Source organism: Megalopta genalis, chromosome 3 (assembly GCF_051020955.1).
Source record: "Megalopta genalis isolate 19385.01 chromosome 3, iyMegGena1_principal, whole genome shotgun sequence".
Classification (NCBI taxonomy): Eukaryota; Metazoa; Arthropoda; class Insecta; order Hymenoptera; family Halictidae; genus Megalopta; species Megalopta genalis.
The window spans coordinates 30,232,398-30,252,760 of record NC_135015.1 but is presented as its reverse complement, the minus strand read 5'-3'; the positions used below and the strand labels follow the sequence as shown (position 1 = coordinate 30,252,760).

The window sequence follows — 20,363 nt, the reverse complement described above, 5'->3', positions numbered from 1 at the left end:
GCTCGTCGTTTTCCGTCGATCGGGGTGATAGTTTTCGCCGAGCAACGTGCGGATACGAAAACGTACGCGTACGACGCGTGCGTCCACGGATTATAATAATAATAATATTCGACTATCTCTTATCGGTCCGCGGTCGTTACAGTGGCGGCAAGTGTAACCAGTGTTTTCGTTGCCGCGTGTCCGCCTCTCGCCTCTCGTTTCTCGCCTCGTATTTCGACGGTAATACGGTTTGGCTGCGTAATTCGAACGGACACGGAATACGAACGACCAGCAACGAGGAAGATAGGAAAGCTGTTGCTGGCAAATCGAACGATCGGTTCTTTACCCCTCCTACCTCTCGGATAGTAACGAAAGAGGGAGAAAAGATACAGTGAGCGAGATATATATAGAGCGAAAGGGAGGGAGGAAGGGAGAGAGAACGAGCGAGCGAGCGAGAGAGAGAGAGAGAGAGAGAGAAGGACCGGCTGGCCTCTCGGGTGTGCGACCGAGACAAACGGTTCTAGCCTAGCGATTAGTTTTCTCTTTCTGTTACGACCGTACCGCTCCTTCTGGTCGTCGACTCGTATTTGCGTACCTTCTCCATGCAGCATGTCGCCGCGCGTGCTACCGTCTTCGAAACAATGCCGCTTTTCGCTGCACGATTTTGATCCCGAAACCAAACGGCTCTCCGTCGCCGCCGCACCGCCGCTACGAGCCGTCTACTACGTGCACGCACGCCTTTGAGCGTGTTCGTCCGGTGGAGAGTACGGTTCTGCAACGTGCGTTTCGCGTCGGCGTTCGATCGCGTTCTCTCTCTCTCTCTCTCTCTCTCTCTCTCTCTCTCTCTTTCTATCTATCTCTCTCTCTCAAAAGTCGTACGATCGTTTGCCACAGCCGTCCTCCGTCGCGCAACGACGATCGACCATTTTCTCGAGCAACAGATCCATCGCGTACGGTGCGATCGAGACGAATCGTTTTCCTGACAACGGTTCGCTCGCGTCCGCGATCCGCGTTGGTAGCGCGTGGACCGCGACGCTCGCAGCGCAAATTAACTGTCGCGCCGTGAAACTCGTCGGTCGTTGCGTTTATGGAAAAGCCGGTTTTCCGCGTTACATAAACGAGAACCGCCGGCGTGCACGCGTAGCGGCAGCGGTGTCGCGGCTCTTCGGTGCGAGGTGCGCGGCGCGTCGGCGAAGGAGGAAATTTTACACAGGGCCACGCGTTTACCCGTTTACGCGTTACCTGCCGTATATACCGTTTACCGTCGACCGCGTCGTCCTACGGTTTTTCACGATCGGATACTCGACGCGGCGCGCACCAAACACCGCATACGGTCGACTGTAATTTCGCGACGATTTTCGCGCACCGGATCGCACGGATTACCCTACGGATCCGTGATTGCTCGAATTAGTCGGAGGGCGTCCGTTCGACGTTACGCAATGTGTCTGGTGCAACGACCGACGTTGTCGCGTCTCGTCGCATCGTCGCGCGTTCGAAATCGAATGCGAATAAAGATGTGTCGGATCTCCCGACGAGAGCCGGAGATACGGAGGGTCGCGAGCGGATCGAACGATTGGACCGGTCGGCATCGTCGAGTCGGGATACACGAGCAGGCACGACGGAATGCGAATCGCGCTAAATTTCGCGACGCGATCGCATCGCATCGCGGGGACAGCGGCACGACGGGACGGTTGCGTTCGCCGGTATAGACGCGCATGGTCGATTAGAAAGACAGGACAAGGCTAAATATAGCGCGCGCGGTCGCGCCGACGGAGCTTTTCACTTTGAAATTCGTCCGTTCCGCGCGATACGGGGTGCTTCGATAATTAGCGGACGGTGAGACCGGATAGAACGCGACGACACGCGACTGGCCGACGAAACTCGGTGCCTCGGCGAGACCGCGTTCGCTCGAGGTGTGCGCTCGTTATCGAAAAAATTGATCGCTCGGCGAACCGTGACGGGTATTTATTTACCCGAAGCATCGTCTCGCGGTAACGAATTTATTCGGATCTCGCTCGCGAAATTACCGATAGGAACGCGTTACGATATCGAATAATCGAGTATATCGCTTATACGCGCCCTGCCTTTTCACCTCCGTCGATAAACGCGACGATTCTCGTTTCTACCCGCTCCCGCGTTCGATCGAACGCGGATGCAATTTTATTGACGAACGATAACAATCGCGGCGGAGAAGAGGGGAGGGTGGGGGTTGGGGGTACCGTTCCACGTTCCGTGTTCCGTCTCGCGTTCCCGCGTCAATATTCGCGGTTGCGTGTGTACCAGCGAACAATACACGGATCTCCGAACCACGTTGCCCGCGCGTATTGTCTGCAAACGCGGAAGCTTCAGCGCCATCTGTCGATGTCGCGCGAATTTCTGCTTCCTGTGTCGCCGAAAAAGAATCGCGCGGCTCGATGAGAGACGGACGCACGAGTTCGCGATATATCTTGTATGCTTACTTTTGATTTCTACTACCGTCTGTCTCTTTTAACACGTCGAATGCCACGCCGGTTTTACAGAAATTGTCCGCGGCGCCACGATGAATTTTCTTTTATGCGATACATAAATGTTGAAATATTATCTGCGACAGATAAGTGACAGTGTATGACCATGTTTGACGTGTTAATTGCGACAGGGGTCACTGTTTGAATCGACGATGATAATAATACAAAATTTTAGATATTGACATTTGTTTGAAATTATATATATATTTCTATCAATTCGGGCGTGCCGGTCACCGGTGGCCCCCATGGCATTCAACGTGTTAACACGTTGGCTGCCGCGCGAATTTTACGTGACTTGTCCAATGCACCAACATGAATGTTTCATTATGCGATGCATATTATGTTGAAATATTATTTACAGCAGATAAGTTTAGTTGTATAAACTTGTTTTATGCATTTTTCGTGGCGCATTGTAATAAATTACAATTATTATAATATTATATTATTTAAAAATGTATGCGTATCGATGTTTACCTTAATTATGGATTTTAACTATTCGTCGCGTCGCCGGTCACCGGTGGCCCCCACGGCGCTGTAGCCAAGTCGAGTGCCGGTCACCGGTGACCCCCGTGGCATTCAACGTGTTAACGAACGTTTCGAGCATCGCGGAAGACCGGCTACGCGCGAGAGGATACCACTCTTCGACCATTCGTTCCGAATAACCTCGACGTTTCACCGCACAGTTTAATCCTCCTTTTTAACGTTCCCGTTAGGAAATCGCGAATCGCTTTCTTCGATGGACGAGTTCGAACTCGTGGATCGTATTAAATTTCGATGCATAATTTTAATTGGAACGAGACAAAGCTTCATTGTTTGTACAGTTCGCTGTAAAGTAAGAATCGTTGTTGAACAGTATTTTCTACTCGTATCGCGAAAGAAACGCGGACGCGTTGCAAGCGCGTTTAACACTTCCACGACCGCGCCAGAAACCTCAAAAATTTCCTACAATTAAAGTACTTCGATTAATTCAACAAAAATTACGAAGCAAACTTATATGGTATCGATTACTTCTTCAACATTCGTACCTCTTACAAATCTTAATAAAATTAAGCAGTCATTTTTAATTACACGTGGAAGATTTCCCCAATCGGTCATCGGTCGACTGAATTTAAAACGGGGAGATCTCCCCATTCGGTTGGCTAAGTGTTAACACGTTGAATGCCACGGGGGTCACCGGTGACCGGCACTCGACTTGGCGGCGACGCCATGGGTGCCACCGGTGACCGGCGCGCCCAAATCGATAGAAGTATACATAATTTCAAACAAATGTGAATATCTAAAATTTTGTCGTAGTAATACGATTTATCTCGACTGTAGCTTAAAGGCGAGAGTCGTAGTAATACGATTTACCTCGACTGTAGCTTAAAGGCGGGAGTCGTATTAGTACGCTAGACATCAAAAAGCACAACTTAATACGGATAGAAAATAAAGGCAAAAAGCTATATGCCCAACGAAACTGCGTAGTTTGAGCGGCACATAAAACAAGAAAGTTGACTTGCTTCAAATGCGAGTTTTGCAATGCGTCTTTTCACCGTGGCGAGTGTTATCAACGTTATCACACTCATAAAAAATACTAGATTCTTCTCATAAATATGTACTTTAAAACATTTTTGGTAATCAGCGTTTAGTTCTTTTTTAATATTTCTTTTAGTTTTAAGAGTTTAAATCAACTTTTTTAAGTCCAAATTTTGTTACGATTACACAAAATATCGCCCGCTCTAGGACGAAAAACGAGGCGGGGCGGTCGCCGCGTTACCTAGCATACTTTCGTCAAGATCCCCCGCCTTTAATGTGTTAACATGTCAAACATGGTTACACGCTGTAACTTATCTGTTGCAGATGATAATTCAACGTTATATGTATCGCATAAAAGAAAATTCATCGTGGCGCCACGCGGACAATTTCTGTAAAACCGACGTGGCATTCGACGTGTTAATAAAAACCTTTTAAAAACCATTGTCTCGCGATATCGAAATTCGTGTCGCATATTTTTTTAAATCGACGGACGTTGGATGGTCGTTGGACGGAAACGATCCGGACAAGTTTGTCGGCGCAGGACGGTAGGCTGTATCGATTAGAAGCGACGCGTTTCGACGGGAAACGAGCACCGATAACTCGATAGATCGTTCCGAAAAAATTAACTCCCGCGTTCGAGTTACACATTCCGTACGGTCGTACGGGTTTCTAAAAGTAAAGCAACTTTCCGGGGAGGTCTTTCTCCGCTATCGCGAATAACGGACTTCGTTCGGGTGTTCCCATTTAGGCGTCCCACCCTTGCACAGAGGGTCGCGCGATCGGAACGGGTCAACGTCTCGTTCGGTTCGAGGCAGGAAGGAAAAGTCGTGAAAGAGGAGGAAATCGCCCGTCGGACGATACGCGCCTCCAAACACCAACGAGCGCGCGGCGATCCAAATCGATTTAGAAATTCTTCCGGATTTTGTTAAATACTACGACCGTTCGGTACTTTGGGCTATTCAATTTCTGCCTTTTATCTCTTTCCACTCGAATCGAACGGGAGAGTCGATCGATCCCAATTGCGTTACCGACCACCCTGTGTGTACTCGGAGCAAATTAAATCCAGCGTACCAGATTCACCGTTCCATTAAACTATTACAGTGCCGCGCGCGCGCGCGTACCGTCGTGATCCAAAGTAGCCGATCGAACCGTATTATCGCAGCATTTTTCGACGATACCCGATTTGGACGCGCCATCAGCCGACGCGAAAATATCGGTGAAATTTCCAGTTGGGAAGCGATCGAGATCGTTGGTTTAATTTTCCGAAATTTCAATCGCCGGGTCAACGAACGCTTTTTCCATTCCCGAACGGTTTCGCGGGGCGTCGCGGAGAAACGCTCGGTGCGTTGTCGCGCAAAAAATGCAGCGACCGTTTAAAAGCGCGGATCCCCCCGTCGAGATCGATACTGGAACCGGGGACCGGGTCCGACGTCGACGCCGGTGTCGGTGCAAGAAAAATCCGAACGAGACAACGCCTCTGTCCGATAACGCGGAGATACGCGGAGCATGCGACCGATGTCTTTGTTGCAACAAAGCGTCCGTCGCCTATCGCTACGCGCGCGACACGCGGCAACACGCGGCCGGGGCCGGAGCCAGACGCGCGCGAGTCGAGAGAGCGCGTCGCTCGCGTCGGACGGAGCGAGAAACCTGTCCGGTGCACTTTTACGAGCGGAGGGAGGGTCGCGGGCTTAACGGCGGGAGGGGGGGGGGGCATTGAGAAAGGGGCGTAGCAACCGGAGCGGCGAGGGTACCCCCCTTCCTGCATTCTGCTGGAAATGGAATACCGTTCGCGAAGTGCTAGGGAGGAATGCGCCGTAGAACGGAACAATTTTTTCATTTTAGTCCAGAGGAATTAACGCGTTCTCGCGCACCGCGTTCGCTTATTTGGGAATGGAAATCTTGCGATCGCGGAGGCAAACAAACGGAGACCCGCTCTCTCTCTCTCTCTCTCTCTCTCTCTCTCTCTCGAGGCACGCCGAACGAATCGAATTCCCCGTTGTTCCGGACCGAATCGACGTCGACGTTGGCATATAGAACGTTTCGGCGATTTTGCGGCTGAAAACGAATAAGATCGTAAGACCGACCGATATCGGTTAGCTGGGCGAGAAGGTGTTCGAAGGAGCCGGAATAATTGCGTTCGCGGTTAACACGTTGAATGCCACGCCGGTTTTACAGAAATTGCCCGTGGCGCCACGATGAATTTTCTTTTATGTGATATATATATATATATATATAATGATGTATACATATAACCATGTTTGACATGTTAATTGCGACAGGGGTTACCGTTTGAATCGACGATGGTAATAATACAAAATTTTAGATATTGACATTTGTTTTAAATTATATATATATATATATATATAATATGCTATCAATTTGTATATATATATATATATATATATATATATATATATATATTGCTATCAATTTGGGCGCGCCGGTCACCGGTGGCCCCCATGGCGTCACCGCCAAGTTAAGTGCCGGTCACCGGTGACCCCCGTGGCATTCAACGTGTTAAATAAGCGCGACGGCGTGGTAAAATAAGCGACGTCGAGCAGCGGTCCAGGCTCGCGCTCCCGTGCCTCCTTCGGGACAGTTCGGCCGCGCTTTCAGGTGTTTATATCGCCTGACCTGAAAACCGAACGAGCGAAGCCGTAATCGCGGAAGCATCGGCCCTCCGTTTTTCTCCGGAACGACGAACGTTTCGTCGCCCCGCCGAATCCCCCTTTGCCCGCGCTTCGGGTCGCGAAAGTGTTCGCTCGGTTGTGATCCTCGGTGACTCGTATAAATTCACCCGTCGTCGGAATTCGTACTTTTATTTGTTCGTCCAAGCGATCGGTACTCGGTACTCCGTACTGCTCTCTGTTCCCGTTGGCCAAGTATCGAGCCGCATATTTTTTAGCGCGATCGGTTCTTCTTCGAATCTCGACGCGATCGCGAAACTTCTCCTTCGCGCGCGAGCACCGAAAGTCGACCTCTGCGATGATTTAATAACGGAGTAAACGTTTTGATTGCAGTGCAAGGACCGAGCATACCTGGGAGCGTTTGAGAAGCACGTCCCCCGAGACCCCTCCAGCCAAAGTCACTCGCCTAACCTCTTCCCTGTCCTCCTTATCCTCCTCCGCACCCTTTCCCTCCGCAAATCTCGAGAAGAAAACTCCTTACCGTAATCACAGAACTCGTGACTTCGTTATGGACGGTATGGATTCCAAACCGGTCTTGAACGACGACCCTTCGGTCACCCTAACCATCCGCCTGATTATGCAGGGCAAGGTAAGAGGTTTGCCAGTACTGTTTATCGATTAACGCGTCGATCTCCTCGCCGTTCGTTCGCCGGCGATCCTCGGCGAGAACCACCTGTTCCTTTCGGAAACAGCCGGGGCGCGATGCTCCGCGGGGACGTTCCCGAGTTTCTAGTCTTCCGACGCGTCGAATTTTCTCGTCTCTACCTTCGAATTTCCGAAAGTCTACAATTTATACGGTTCGAAGCGTAGCGATCGATCGTCGAATGCCGCCGATCGCATCTTCGCGTATAATTTCGTTTGGGATTATCCCGTAGACAATGGTTGCCTGTATCTCTCTAAAGATAACATAGACGATACGGATAAAGAGCCTCGATAAATATCGTCGGCCACTGGGTAACGAAATTAGCAGTAGCGATCGATCGACATTTGGTGGCACCGAATTTACAATTATCATTTTTAATTCGATACCACCGCGTGTTAAGCTGTCTCTGCGCGCACGCACAAAGGGAGAGAGAGAGAGAATCGCGCATAGCATCGATTAAAAGAGAGCTCACGCGTGCTCGAACGAAAGCTTGTTTAACGGAGAATTTAACTGATCGGCGTTAACTCGGTCGAGGCTGACTAGAATATTGTTTACAGCGATTTCAAAATCGATCGAAACGCTCGGTTGTGTTATAAAAAATTTGCGCGAACGACGCGGTATATCTTCTTCGTTCGTTTCCATCGATTAGAGTTTGTCGCAGGGGTTACTGCGACGGTTTATATAAAATAATCCGAGAGAGTTTTTTTGGTTTTTATATAACGAGAACTTTAATATAACTTGTAACAAAAGGCGATGAGGTACAGTGTGTAGAAGGTAAAGGTAAACGAGTGACGGATGAGACAGAAATATGAACACGTCGAGAGTCGGAGGAAAACTTGCTACCTGACGTCTCCCGGTCGAGAGGTCCTCGTATTTATTGGGGAGAACGTATTGAAATTGATAAGGGAAAGTCCTTGGGAAGGGCGAAGGCCTTTCCCGAAGATTTTCCGACCGGGGTGATCCGGGACCTATGGTCCGAAGCTGTGTCCCAACGTTTTTATTGTTTTATTGCGGTGTGTACGCCTTGCGTCGCGAAAACCCGAAAAAGGCATATGCACACCCCGTTTTTGAGGGACGTGTCTTTTTATGTCTGGTCCGCCACAAGAGTGTTCGAAACTTCGTCAACCGCCCAACGGAAAATGGAAACGAACGTTGACGCGAGTCGAGGGTAGTTTCTCCCTCTGCTTTAACTTTAATCGGTCGTTCGAAGCGTTCGGGAAGCAAATTACAGAGAGCGGGTATAAATCGCTGCGATACAAAAACTAATTAAGAAGTTCGGTCTCCGATACGGCAGCGACCAGATCCTCGAGATAAATACGATCTCGCTTCGCGAGAAGGGCCAACTTTCGGAGGCAGATCTTCGCGCAACGCGCGTTTGTCCGCGCGAAATAGAAATTTCTTTCTTTCCTCGACAGCGATATCGTACACCGTTGCGTATCGTTCCTACCGTATTCAAGGAAACAAGTCGAGAATCAATTTTTTAATCGCGAGCACGCGACGCGATAAGAGCGACGATCGCGGTCGGTTTCGGTGCTCGGGGCAGGCTCGTCGTCTCGATCGTTCGAGCGTTTTTAGTCGCATCGTTTCCTTTCCGGCACCTACGAAACGTTTCATCGAACACGATCGTTTATCCAATTTATAATTACAACGTTGCGGTGCGAATCGTGCGCGATTCCGTGCCACCAGCAATAATGTAAAAAAGTAGATATCTCGTCGGCGCTCGAAAGATCGAGCAGCTCTCGGTCCACTCGTCGTTTTTTCATAGATGCTGCGCGATCGGACGTCGAGTTTCGCGGCGCCGACCAACGTACGCGGTTATTCTCGGACGGTAATCCAAATTCGACGAAAATACCGCGACGCGCCACGGAATCCCGATAAAAATCCCGATCGCCGAAGCAAACCGGGATAGGGATAGGCATAGGGACAGCGACGGCGATATCCTATCTTCCGAGTCCTCTTGGCTCGCGCCGAAGTTGTAAATTTCGGTCGCACGGTTCGTCGTCGATCCGCCCGCCACTCGTGCTTCTGCTCTTAACGACGATTCCTCTGGCATATTTACGGTTCCGCTTCGTGCTCCCTTTCGTCGCTTTGACATTTTCCGAGCAGCTCTCTTTGTACGATACTCTTCGAATAATTCCAACGGCAAACTCCGACGAGAACTCCGGCCGAAGGGCCGCGGCGTGAATCTTCGTATATTCGTCTCGTTCTTCGTCTTCGAACGCTCTTTCGATGTAATTCTATGAAAGATCCTCTTCTCGGCTCTATCCGATTTCCTCTTACGCTTCGGTATCGAAACGCCGATCGAACGCGTCCGTGCTTTCGCAAGGGTTCGTTCGATCGATCCTGAAACGATCCTAAAAAGAGTTCTGCCCGCGAATGCCCGATTCTGTCCCGATCGCGAACGCAGATCGTTCGTTTCTTTCGATGCACGGCCCTTCCATTTTCTCGCAAATTCGCCGATCCTTCGAACGGACGCGTCGAAATCCGCGGTCTCGTTACGAAACGGAAGCCCCGCTCTAAATTCGCCTCGATCGATTCGGTAGTTTTTGACCGTGAAAGTCGACGGACGTCGTTTTTACAAAGCTTACCGTTCGTCGCGAACTCGTTCGCATTTCCACGCGGTCCGGGAGCCGTGCTCCGCTAGGAAAGGAGCAAACTTCTCCTCTCCCTCGACCTCCGGATCCCGTTTGATGAAAGGTCGACTCAAAACGCGGAACAAAACGCAAAATTGCGGCTCTCCCCTCCCTCGGTGCTCTGTATACGGTTTGTTCTTCGCTTTTGATCGTCGTGCCGGGTTTTGCTCGCAATAAAACCACCCGGCCGGACGAGGACGCGTGTCCTTTCTTTCATTGGCCCCTTCCTGGCTCGTCGCTCCATCTCTCTCTCTCTCTCTCTCTCTCTCTCTCTCTCTCTCTCTCTCTCCCCTTGTCTCCCGCGCGCTCGTTCCCGCGGATGATATCTGCCGGTCGAGTGGCCCTGCTTTGGGAGCGAATATCGAGGAAGGGCCAGGCGGAGATTTGAACGCGCGAGATTGGCAAACGGATGTTTCTATCCCGGTCCACGGTCCGCGTTTCGTGTAAATATAAGAAAGCCCGACGAGGAGGAGACCGATCGAAAGTCTCGGAATCGAGATAAAGATACGAGAATCGAACGAAGCGGTCGCGCGTTCGTTTCGTCGGTTCCGAGAGACGGCGCGGATTCGATCCGAGATCTTTCGAGGAACGTTCTTCGAAACGGACCCCGCGCGACCGATCGTTCCGGCAAGATTCAGCGACCGAATCGACACCCTGTAGGAAAGTCTTCGTTATCGTTTAACCTCGAGAAAGCGACGGGCTGGCAACGATCCGAACTTCCTTCCCGCGTTCGTCGCCTGCATCTATTTCGTCGGCGACGAATAAATCACCGCGCATTGTTACGATATTTCGCCACTCGACGGCAGGAGTCGTCTCTGGGCCGAAATGGCGAAACGAAGCGCCTCGTCGTTTGGCAACCACCCTAACCCTGGTGGCTGGCCGATAGCGACGCGAGGAGAACGCGGCTTGCTCTAGGGAAGCCGATCGGTATTTTATAGTCGAAAGAGGAGTTGTACGCGCTTCGCGGTAAATATTTCATGCGAGAACCGCTTCGACGTCAACGCTCCGATGGAACGCGTAGCGCAGCGAGCGTTTGAAAAATATTTACCATTTCGCGCAGGAAACGCGCGCGCCGAGTTAAAATTTCAAAATAAGGTCAAGAGTAGTTCCATCGTCGTTCCACGAACCGACGCGAGCGTCGGCTAACCAAATTATTCGGTTTTAATATTAAACGGGAAGAAATTTCAACCCGCCCGAAAGATTCGATTCGCGTTCGATTCTATAAACGATTCTTCTTCTTCTTCTCTCTCTCTCTCTCTCTCTCTCTCTCTCTCTCTCTCTCTCTTTCTCTCTCGAGCCTCGTAAGAATATCCCGGAAAACGCGGTCTTCTCGATACTTCGAACGACGAACGGTTTCGTTCCTCGATGCACGGTTCTCCTCGAATCGTTTACGCGGCCGATCTTGCAAAATGCGCGCAAACTCGTTCCCAACGGTGTCGCGAAAGTAGTCGATTTCGAGTTGGCGCGATTAAATCGATTTGCCACGCGGTTATCGTTTCCCTCGATCGCGCAACATCCCGTGTACACGGTCGATCCTATTACATCGGACCATTGTTTAAACAAAACAATAACCCCGCCGGGGTCGAATCGATTCGCTCGCAGATCCACGAAACCCGACATCGCATTCCCGCCGACCCAATAGATCCCTTTCAAATTTCTGTTCGCATTGAATCCTTTGGAAGCACGCCCTCCCCAAGCCCGAAGAATCAAATTCCCGTCGGGGACAACGTAGCAGCAGCTAGCAGCCGGCAGCCGGTAGCTGGGTATCGGGCGATCCGCTCGCGCAACATGGAGAGAGAGAGAGAGAGAGAGAGAGAGAGAGAGAGAGAGAGAGAGAGAGAGAGAGAGAGAGAGAGAGAACGTGCAACACAGACATCGCGGTTCCACGTAGCCGATACGCACACCGATACCGGTTCGTGCCGAAGTGCGGCACGAAAATTATTGCACGTTTCTGCATATCTGAATGATGCTCCGGTGCACAGGGCTCTTCCCGGGGACAGCTCATCCGAGACTCCCTTTATCCTATCGGCGGCGAGCCACCCTTGGAGGGTTTCCCTCTCGTTCTTCGCGCTTTCTCCCGCCCCTGTCTTCCTCGCCTTCGCCCTCGCTCTCTGTCTCGCTCGATCCCCCTCGTGGCTTCCTCCGGTGGTCTTCTCGCGCGGGAAGTACTTCCATGACAAATCTCGTTACACCCACGTTTTTATGCCCCGATGGCGACGACGACGACGTCAATGGGGCTTCCCTCTTCCGCCATGATTCTACTCCACCTACCGTCTACCAAGTCTCTCTCTCTCTCTCTCTCTCTCTCTCTCTCTCTCGGCGCAGTTTCCTTTCGCATTACACCCCCGTGCCGCCACCGGGCCACATGGGGCGGCAGGTTTTTCTTTTTCTCGTCGCGGAGCGAACGCTTCCGTCCCGAATACACCGACCTTCGCGTTTCGGTCAAGCTTCCGTATGAAATATCTCCGGCGAATCGCGAACGGTGACACCGACGAACGACGAGGCTTTTCAATTTAGAGAATACGCGATATCGTTTCTTCGAACGAAGAAAGTAGTAGGTCGAAGCAGCGATCTTCGAAAGTCGAAAAAAAGGAATCTTCCACGCTAAACGTCCACGATGAACCGGTGAACCGTTTGGATCCGGAGGATTCGCGCCCTTCTGCTTCCGCTTCGCGGTTGGGAACGTCGAAGGCCATCGAGCCCCGATGGCCTCCGTGGGGCGGAGGGAAGGGCGTTACCTCGGGGGAACGGTGGCGTAGGGTCGCGCGTTGCAAAATTGTCCGTTCGGAAGGCTAACGAGCGAACGGACACGCGGGTGGATCGGCGGGCGGGGGGGCACAAAGTCTTTCGAGCGAAATAAATACGTCTGGCCGCGTTTTTGGCCGAAGAAGCGTCGCGTCCGTGGGGAGAATATGCGCGACGAGCTCGTAGGTGCACCGTCTGGACGGTGGCCAGGAACACCGGCCAATGGTTCGGTCGAACGCGAATTATCGCGATTCCATTATCCTTTCGACGGCGCACACGGCCGTCGCGCGAACGAGCGAGCGTTCTTCTTCCGCTTCGCTCTACGGTTCTCGAGGGGAATTCGAGCGCGATCGACGCCTTCGACGTTTCCTCGACCTTCTCTTTGGACGAGAACCGAGCCGAGCGAGACTCGACGAAGAGCCGGAGAAAAACGTTCGAGAGAGGCGGCGAGACGCGCTTCGGGAAACTTAGTCGTCCCGTTTGTTCACGGGTTTCGAACCGCTCGAATTGGCATTTTTTTTCTCGGCTATCTCGATCGATCGTTGCCTCGACGACGAGAAGCCGACGGCAAAGGTCCGTTCGGGCAGCATTTTTTCCCGCGATCGCCGCAATGTCAGGGTCGTCCCGCGGCAGCATCGACGTAAATATCTGGCGCGAATCCAACTCGCGTCTTATCTTCCCGCGACGTCGTCTCGTCGCGTCGTTTCGACGTTTCCCATCTTTTTCGCGCGCCCGCTATCTCGCGCAGGGCTCGTCTCGCGAACGGCTCGATCCGTGCGGAAGAGATGCCCCATCAGCGGTCAGCGAGAGAGAGAACATCATCCTTTTCAGAGGTTTCGGAACTCGCGTCGGATTCCAGCGAGCGGAGGCTGGAGCGGAGCCATGGCCGGTGGCCAATCGGTCGTCTTCGCGTATCGCGCGCGTCCGTTCGCCCGATAATTCGAAGCCGATGAAATTTTTGCAACGGGTATCGGTCCTGGACAGGCCGGGTCTTCCGCTCGGAAGAAACGGAGGGGCTCGAGAGCGGCGGCAAACTCCTGCTCCGCGAGCAGCGCTAGCCGGCGACCTCTCTAATTGGCCCCTGGCCAGGGACTCGCGGCTTTTCCCTCCCGTCTCGTCGGTGTCTTCTTGTTCCAGCTATATTTGCTTCCAAGGAGATTCGTCGACGGTGACGCGGTTGTCCAGCTCGTCCGGTCTCCGGTCTCCTCCGACCAAGGGGAGGGCACGCGATGATTTACAGGGCTTGGCGCCTTCGCGAGATCCTACGTCGTTTATTTCCAACGGGGAACACGAACGGCAACAAAGAGGACCCTCTGGATCGCTCTCTCTCTCTCGCTCTCGCGATGTCGTTGATTCGCAAGCCTGCCGCGGAAACTCCGGCTAAATCCGAGCCTTCTATATCTGGACAAGGCGGATCAGCCTTTCGGACAACGTTGTCCAAGCTCTGCGAGCCGAGCCGAGTATGCACCAGTGTCCGCTCGACCGCGCCGATTTTCAACCTTCCGTCTCCTCTCTTTCTCGCGCCGGTTAGCTTCGCTGTACCCGCGAGGCTACAGCGCGGTGCGCATAATCCAGATTCTAGATTCGCTCCACCGCGGATCGTCCTTTCGGATTCTCCTTTCTACGAATCAAGGTCGTCTTTCTTCGAATCGGATACTCGGTGGTCGATAGCATTCCGCAAGCATCGACTCCGCAGGTTGTCGAGCCTTGTAGAAAATAAGTCGCGTCGTCGACGACTTCCCTCGCCCTCCCGCGGAATGCTCGCGACTCTATCGAACCAGGGAATTCCGTGGCAAGCGCTTCGACTTGCCCCGACTTCCAGTTCTTTAAACGGTTTATCAAGCTTTCGTCCGAGGAATTCCCGCGATATTTTTTATTCGGCGCTTCCGTCCAATTCGTGGTCTCGAAAACGAATCGAATCCGGCCGAAAGTGTCCGCGGCCTCCCAAGGGTCGTCGCCGATTCCAACGGTCGCGCGTAAGTCGGCGGGGTGGCCCGCGTTCGATAAACCCGAACGCTCTCGAATTTAGCCGCGCGAACGCGAGCATCAGGAGGGTCGCGTCTCGGTCCTCTTCGATCCTCGTCGGTCGGCGAATCAAGAATTTAGCACGATACGCGAAGCGTTCGTGGCATCGCCTGCCCGGAGGAGAACGAGAGACGCCAGGCATCCGGAGCGACGAGTTCCGAGCACCGAGCGACCGAGCCCCGAGCACCGAGCGAGTCCGGCCGCCATATCTAAGTTTAGAGGGAGCGCGTACGGGCGCATACCTGCTCGCCCAGAAGCCTGAGCGGTGACATTATCGTGGGGTCAGACCGTGTCAAGGAAGACACGGGATCTGGCTGGACGCGGGCTGCGAGAACGCGCAACTAATTATAGGCTGCCGAGCAGCAGCGGCAGGCCGTGTCGCGCCGCGCCATTTCGCTCCCGCGCGGCGCGGTCTCTCGCCGAGAGTTCCGCAAAGAGGAGATTGCCACGGAGCGGCCGCTTCGTGCTCCCGTTCAAATTAGCGGTCTCATTGTTCCACGACGACCCTGCGAAAATTAACGGGCGCATCAGCGAATTCGTCGCTTCAACGGTCTAATATGCTATTTCATTGTTTCGCCGCTTTCGTCGCGGTCTCGCCGTTGATCGGCGGGATTTCGCGCGACGACCTATTACCGTATGTCAACCGTGTCTCCGATTCCGATACCGATCGAATTCGTCGAAAGAAACTGCTCGAGAACGGCCGCGGGTCCGTTCGCCACGCGCGTCGCTCGAGAGCGCGACGCAGGCGCGCGTTTCAAGGCTACGGTTTACGTTTTACGATATCCACGAGCGCGTGGCCTTCGTAAAAGTTGTAACGTTGCGTTATCTGTTGCAGGAGGTCGGCAGTATCATCGGGAAGAAAGGAGAGATCGTTAAGAGGTTCCGCGAAGAGGTGAGTTTCGTCGTCGATTCGATTCGCTTCCTGCCCGCCTGCCGCTACCGGAGACAGCGATCTTTCGGCGTTTCCGTAACCGAGGAAACGCCGCGCTCGTCGCATCGAGTCGGCGGATCGTTCGCTAAAGCACCGCCGACTCGCGTCGATCGCGATCGTATCGTCTCGAACTTTTCTCGCCGCGAAATCTATCGTTTCGCGGCTACAAACGTTTACCCGAGACGAACGAGTGAGAGTCGGAAGCGGAAAGGATCGCGGAGCGGTTCGTTTAACGGGAGGAAACGTTGATGTTGCAGTCCGGGGCGAAGATCAACATCTCGGACGGAACTTGCCAGGAGCGCATAGTGACGGTGACCGGGCCGACGAACGCGATCTTCAAAGCGTTCACGTTGATATGCAAGAAATTCGAGGAATGGTGCTCGCAGTTCCACGACACCCAGGGTGGCGGCGGCGCGACCAGGCCCCCGATCACTCTCAGGCTGATCGTGCCCGCGTCCCAGTGCGGCTCCCTCATCGGCAAGGGTGGCTCCAAGATCAAGGAGATTCGCGAAGTGACCGGCGCCTCGATCCAAGTCGCCTCCGAGATGCTGCCGAATTCGACGGAACGCGCGGTTACCATATCCGGTACCAGCGAGGCCATCACGCAATGCATATACCACATATGCTGCGTTATGCTAGAGGTACGTATTCCGGCCAACGTACCGTGCAACGCGACGCGCCGAGGCGTCGCTCCGATCCGTCGCGGTAGATCGCCCGGATCCGGATTACCTGGACCGGCGCAAACCGGAAGCTTTCGCGCGAAAGATTCGTTCGCTCCGCGACCGGGACTTTCCCGGAGAGACCGCCAACGTGTCGGGGTTCCGTTGGCGGAAACGCCGCGGGAACGATTCCGAACGATCGAAAATAACGAAGCGTCGAAATCAGAATCTGGTATTCCGATATACGGGCGTCGTCGTCGACGGCGACGATCGGCGAACGACTCGGTCGCGTTTTTACCACGCTTGCTATCGCGGAAAAGATAAAACGCGCACGCCCCCCGTTGTTCCGCTGGGAGCGATTCGACGCGATAAAGAAAACGAGCATTCGATCGTCCGATCAGCGAGGTTGTTTCTCGCAACGAGATCGGAATTTGAAACGAGCGGCCGAAGCTGCGACGCCGCGCGGTAGCCGGATTCGGGTTCGCGTTCGCGCACAGAGAGAACGAAAGTCCCGAATATACGATTGTCTCGAATACGAGAAACGAAAGCTTCCGGAACAAATATCGTCGCTTCTCTTGGTCAACGAGGATTTTACGCGGAATCCGAACGCGATCGGAGCGACGTCTCGTAAATATAAACGCTGGAACGACGGCCTTCGGTGCACGGGCGAAAAGAACTCTCGCCGTCGCGTGTGGCCAGCCGTCTCGATTCTCGCGGCCCCGCCCCCCGTCCGTTCCGTTCGTAGATTCGATCGACGAACGTTCGAGCAACGAAAAGTTCGGCAAACGTTCGTAAATCGACGCTACGGAGAAGCGGCGAGAGCTCGTTTCGACGCTCGCTCGTTTTCCGCGAGAAGCTTTCGATATCGGTACAAACTCGTTTCGGAAACGCGGCGAGTAGTCGAGACGCTACGGGGCGCGGGGCACCTTTCGTCCTCCGACCGTATCCGATATCGCGAAAAGCACGTCCAGCTCCGAGCGCGCGCCGCGCCGCGCGGCTTCCTCGTTTCCGAAGCGAATCCGATGCGACGTCTCGCGAACCGTCCGAGCCGTCCGGTGCTCTTCGAGACGCTGGACCCGCGAAGCGACGGAAGCGAGGAGCCGCGCGCGCGGTCGCGTCGGAGCAGTCGATCGAGGCCGACCGCGACGGAGCATGCGCCGCGAATCCACGACCCTCGACAGCGGTCCGTGACCAGTGTATTCGCACTCGTGCGGTGTGTCTTCTTTCTGTTTCAGTCCCCTCCTAAAGGTGCAACAATCCCTTACCGCCCTAAACCCCAAGTTAGTGGGCCAGTGATCCTGGCTGGTGGGCAAGCCTACACCATCCAGGGTAATTACGCGGTGCCCGCTCACTCGGACGTAAGTACAGTATTGCCATTGTCCGCGCCCGCTGCCGGGCCCACCCCGCCCTCGCTGAACACCCAAACTTTGACGACTTCGCCCTTCGCGGCCCACCCCTCCTCCTCGGCCTTCGCCGCTTCTCACGGGCAACCGCTCCTATCCACGGCCCACCTTACCAGCCCACATCTTCCTCTCCACCCGAGCCCCTTACACGCCAGCGTGGCAGGCCTCGCCGACCCCCTGCTGAAGAGTGGACACTTGCAGGCAGCCCTCCCGCCCGCACACCTCGTGGCAGACGCCGTAAGTCTTTTGTTTTTCGTGATCCACCCCCTCTCCCGTGCCCGCAAAGAGATTCGAGATACATACTTACCGACACCGACACCACCGACACCGACAACCGCTCGCCCACCTCCTTCGAAAAACCGGTACACACCCCCCTCCCCTCTGACAATGAGAAACTGTCACCCTGCCCCCCCCCTCCCTCTATATCTCTCTATCTTTCTCTCTCTGCCCAACGAGCGTACACGAACCGCGAGCCCCCATGCGACTTGCCAGAACCTCCGCAAAAGACACGCGCCACCCGCCGACCGATTCACCGACGCCCGATACCGCACGCGCTCCCTCCCTCCCGCCCCTCTATTCGTCACCCCGCGTGTTTCTCTGGTCGGGCTTTGTTCGCGAGTCGCGCATTGTACGCGACAACCCCGACGATGACGGGTAATTGGTGAAAGTCTGGAACCCCTTTCGTCGAATTCGACGGCTCGGGGAGAATACGTTCGCCGATTCGCGACCGATGCAACGGAGGATCTTTCAGGATCCGGCGAGAATTCGAGGGTTCCTCTTCGCGGAAAGAGGGACTTCGAAGTTGGTACGGTTCGGTCGAAGAAACGTCTAAACGGCGGAAGAGTATTTTTGAGAAGCATAATTTTCGGACATCGGACGCCGAGTCGGGAACGGTTCGCAGGCTCTTCGCGATTCGAAAATAGAGATAGACCCGGCGAAACGGCGAGATGGAGAAAAAATATCTGTAAAATGGAACGGCGACTGTGCGCGGCGAAGTCTCGCCGCGCCAACTTTGTTACGGCGGGATAAACGATTGTCTCGCGGAGCGCGCGTTTTTAACGCCGCGTTTACAAAGGCGTTTTTATACTTCGGTTCGTACCTTCCGTTGTTGCTCGTAAAACTGGGGTTATATTCTCGAGAACTCGCGACTCCGTTCCTCGATATCTCCGACGAAATTTCTTAAAGAGAAACTGCTGTGCTCTCGTTCGAACGGATACCGCGAAGCAGTTTCCCTTTCGATCTTCTCTCTTTCGCGGTTGGCAGATTTCGCTCTCGTTCCGAAATCTGGCCATTATTATATGGAAGAGATTCTTCCGGCCACTTCGGCCGTGAAAATTGTCCGTATCGATCGCGAGATCGAGACGCCACGGTCCTCGTATATTTCTTTTCTCGATAACACCGATGCGATTTAAGAGAATTCTTGAAACGATCCCAACGTTTTACGTCTTTACGTCTCGTCCGCTTCGTTTCCGTCATAAACGCGTCAAATCCGCGGACAGTGTTTCGATTACCGTAAAGAAATCTTCCGTCTTATTTTATTCGCGAATAAATGCACGAATTACACGGTAATGTCGTAATTTAATGGAGCCGCCGTTCGTTGCTGCAATTTTTCAAACTCTGCTACTTTCCGAGGTGTGTCCCCGTCGTCGAGCCAGGATAGATTTTCCGCTTCGAGCAGTTTCGATATTTCATTGTTCGAGGTTCGGGGTTCGCGGTTCGGCCGGTTATTCGGGAACCGTCCTCGCCGAGTATCCAATTTTCACCAAATGCCGCAGCGTCGTCGCGTAGAATGTTTGCCCGCGTGTACCGGAATGCTCCACCGCGTTGTACAGGCCACCCGGCCTACAGCCTCCCCGTCCTGGAAAACCCTTTTACGAGCCCCCCAACCACCTTGGTCCACGTACATGCATCGGCACCCGAAACACCTTGGCTTTCCGCTCGACGTCCTCGCGGAGCCCCGAGTAAATCGAATCGTCCGGTGAAACAAGCTCTTTTCCTCGGCCGAGCCGGCGGAGAACGCTTTCCGTTCCTCGGCGCTCGAGGAGCAACCGTATACGGCAATTCTCGCGGGTTTCCCTTCCTCGTCGAGGGGATGCCTCGTTTCTTTCTTTCTTGCTCTCCTTCTCTCTTCGTTTCTTCAAGGGAAAAAGCTCTCGGGGCTGCGCGAGTCCCGTCGACGTCTTCCGATCGCGCGACTCGCCCGTAAATTCCGCCACGAATCCGCCCGCCGAATCGCCGTCCAATTCGGACGAAATTCATTTGGAATTCTGCCGGACAGAAAGGAACCGCAGAGTCGAATCGAAACACGCGTTTACCGAGCAGTTCGATGTCGGTCGGGAATCCTCCGATCGCGAACGTCTCGAAAAACGAGCCGCGAACGAGAATCCGAAAGAGCGAGCGGAATCGGCGGGCGGTCGCGCGCGTTTGATCATGCGCTTTGCTTTTTCTGTGATCCGCACGTGTCTGTTTATTACGTGTATCGGTCGTCTCTGGTTTTTCCGTACCCCCTGGCCCCTTTGTTCTCTCTGGTTTCCCCGTCGATCTCTTTCGTTGGTACGTTCACCGAAACGCTTCCGATATGTACTGTCCCCGCTGCCGAGGTCTCTCTCGGCGCTACACTCCACGTTTCTCCCTGTGTT

General features: G+C 53.7%; 1 protein-coding gene across 9 annotated transcripts in view; it reads left to right on the top strand.

Annotated features, from left to right (window-relative positions):
- Positions 1 to 20,363, top strand: part of mub (poly(rC)-binding protein mub) — a 146,827-nt gene that overhangs the window by 90,722 nt on the left and 35,742 nt on the right. For 4 of the 9 annotated variants that reach the window (XM_076520547.1, XM_076520546.1, XM_076520545.1 and 1 more), the window contains exons 2-5: positions 7,019 to 7,274; positions 15,567 to 15,623; positions 15,920 to 16,303; positions 17,557 to 17,961. In XM_076520547.1, coding sequence (XP_076376662.1) covers positions 7,194 to 7,274; positions 15,567 to 15,623; positions 15,920 to 16,303; positions 17,557 to 17,961 — 927 coding nt within the window. In that variant the 5' untranslated portion in view covers positions 7,019 to 7,193. Of the gene's footprint in view, positions 1 to 108; positions 371 to 733; positions 759 to 7,018; positions 7,275 to 15,566; positions 15,624 to 15,919; positions 16,304 to 17,556; positions 17,962 to 20,363 lie in introns of those variants that run through there. The other 5 variants (XM_033466460.2, XM_033466465.2, XM_033466462.2 and 2 more) reach the window with 5 other exon arrangements.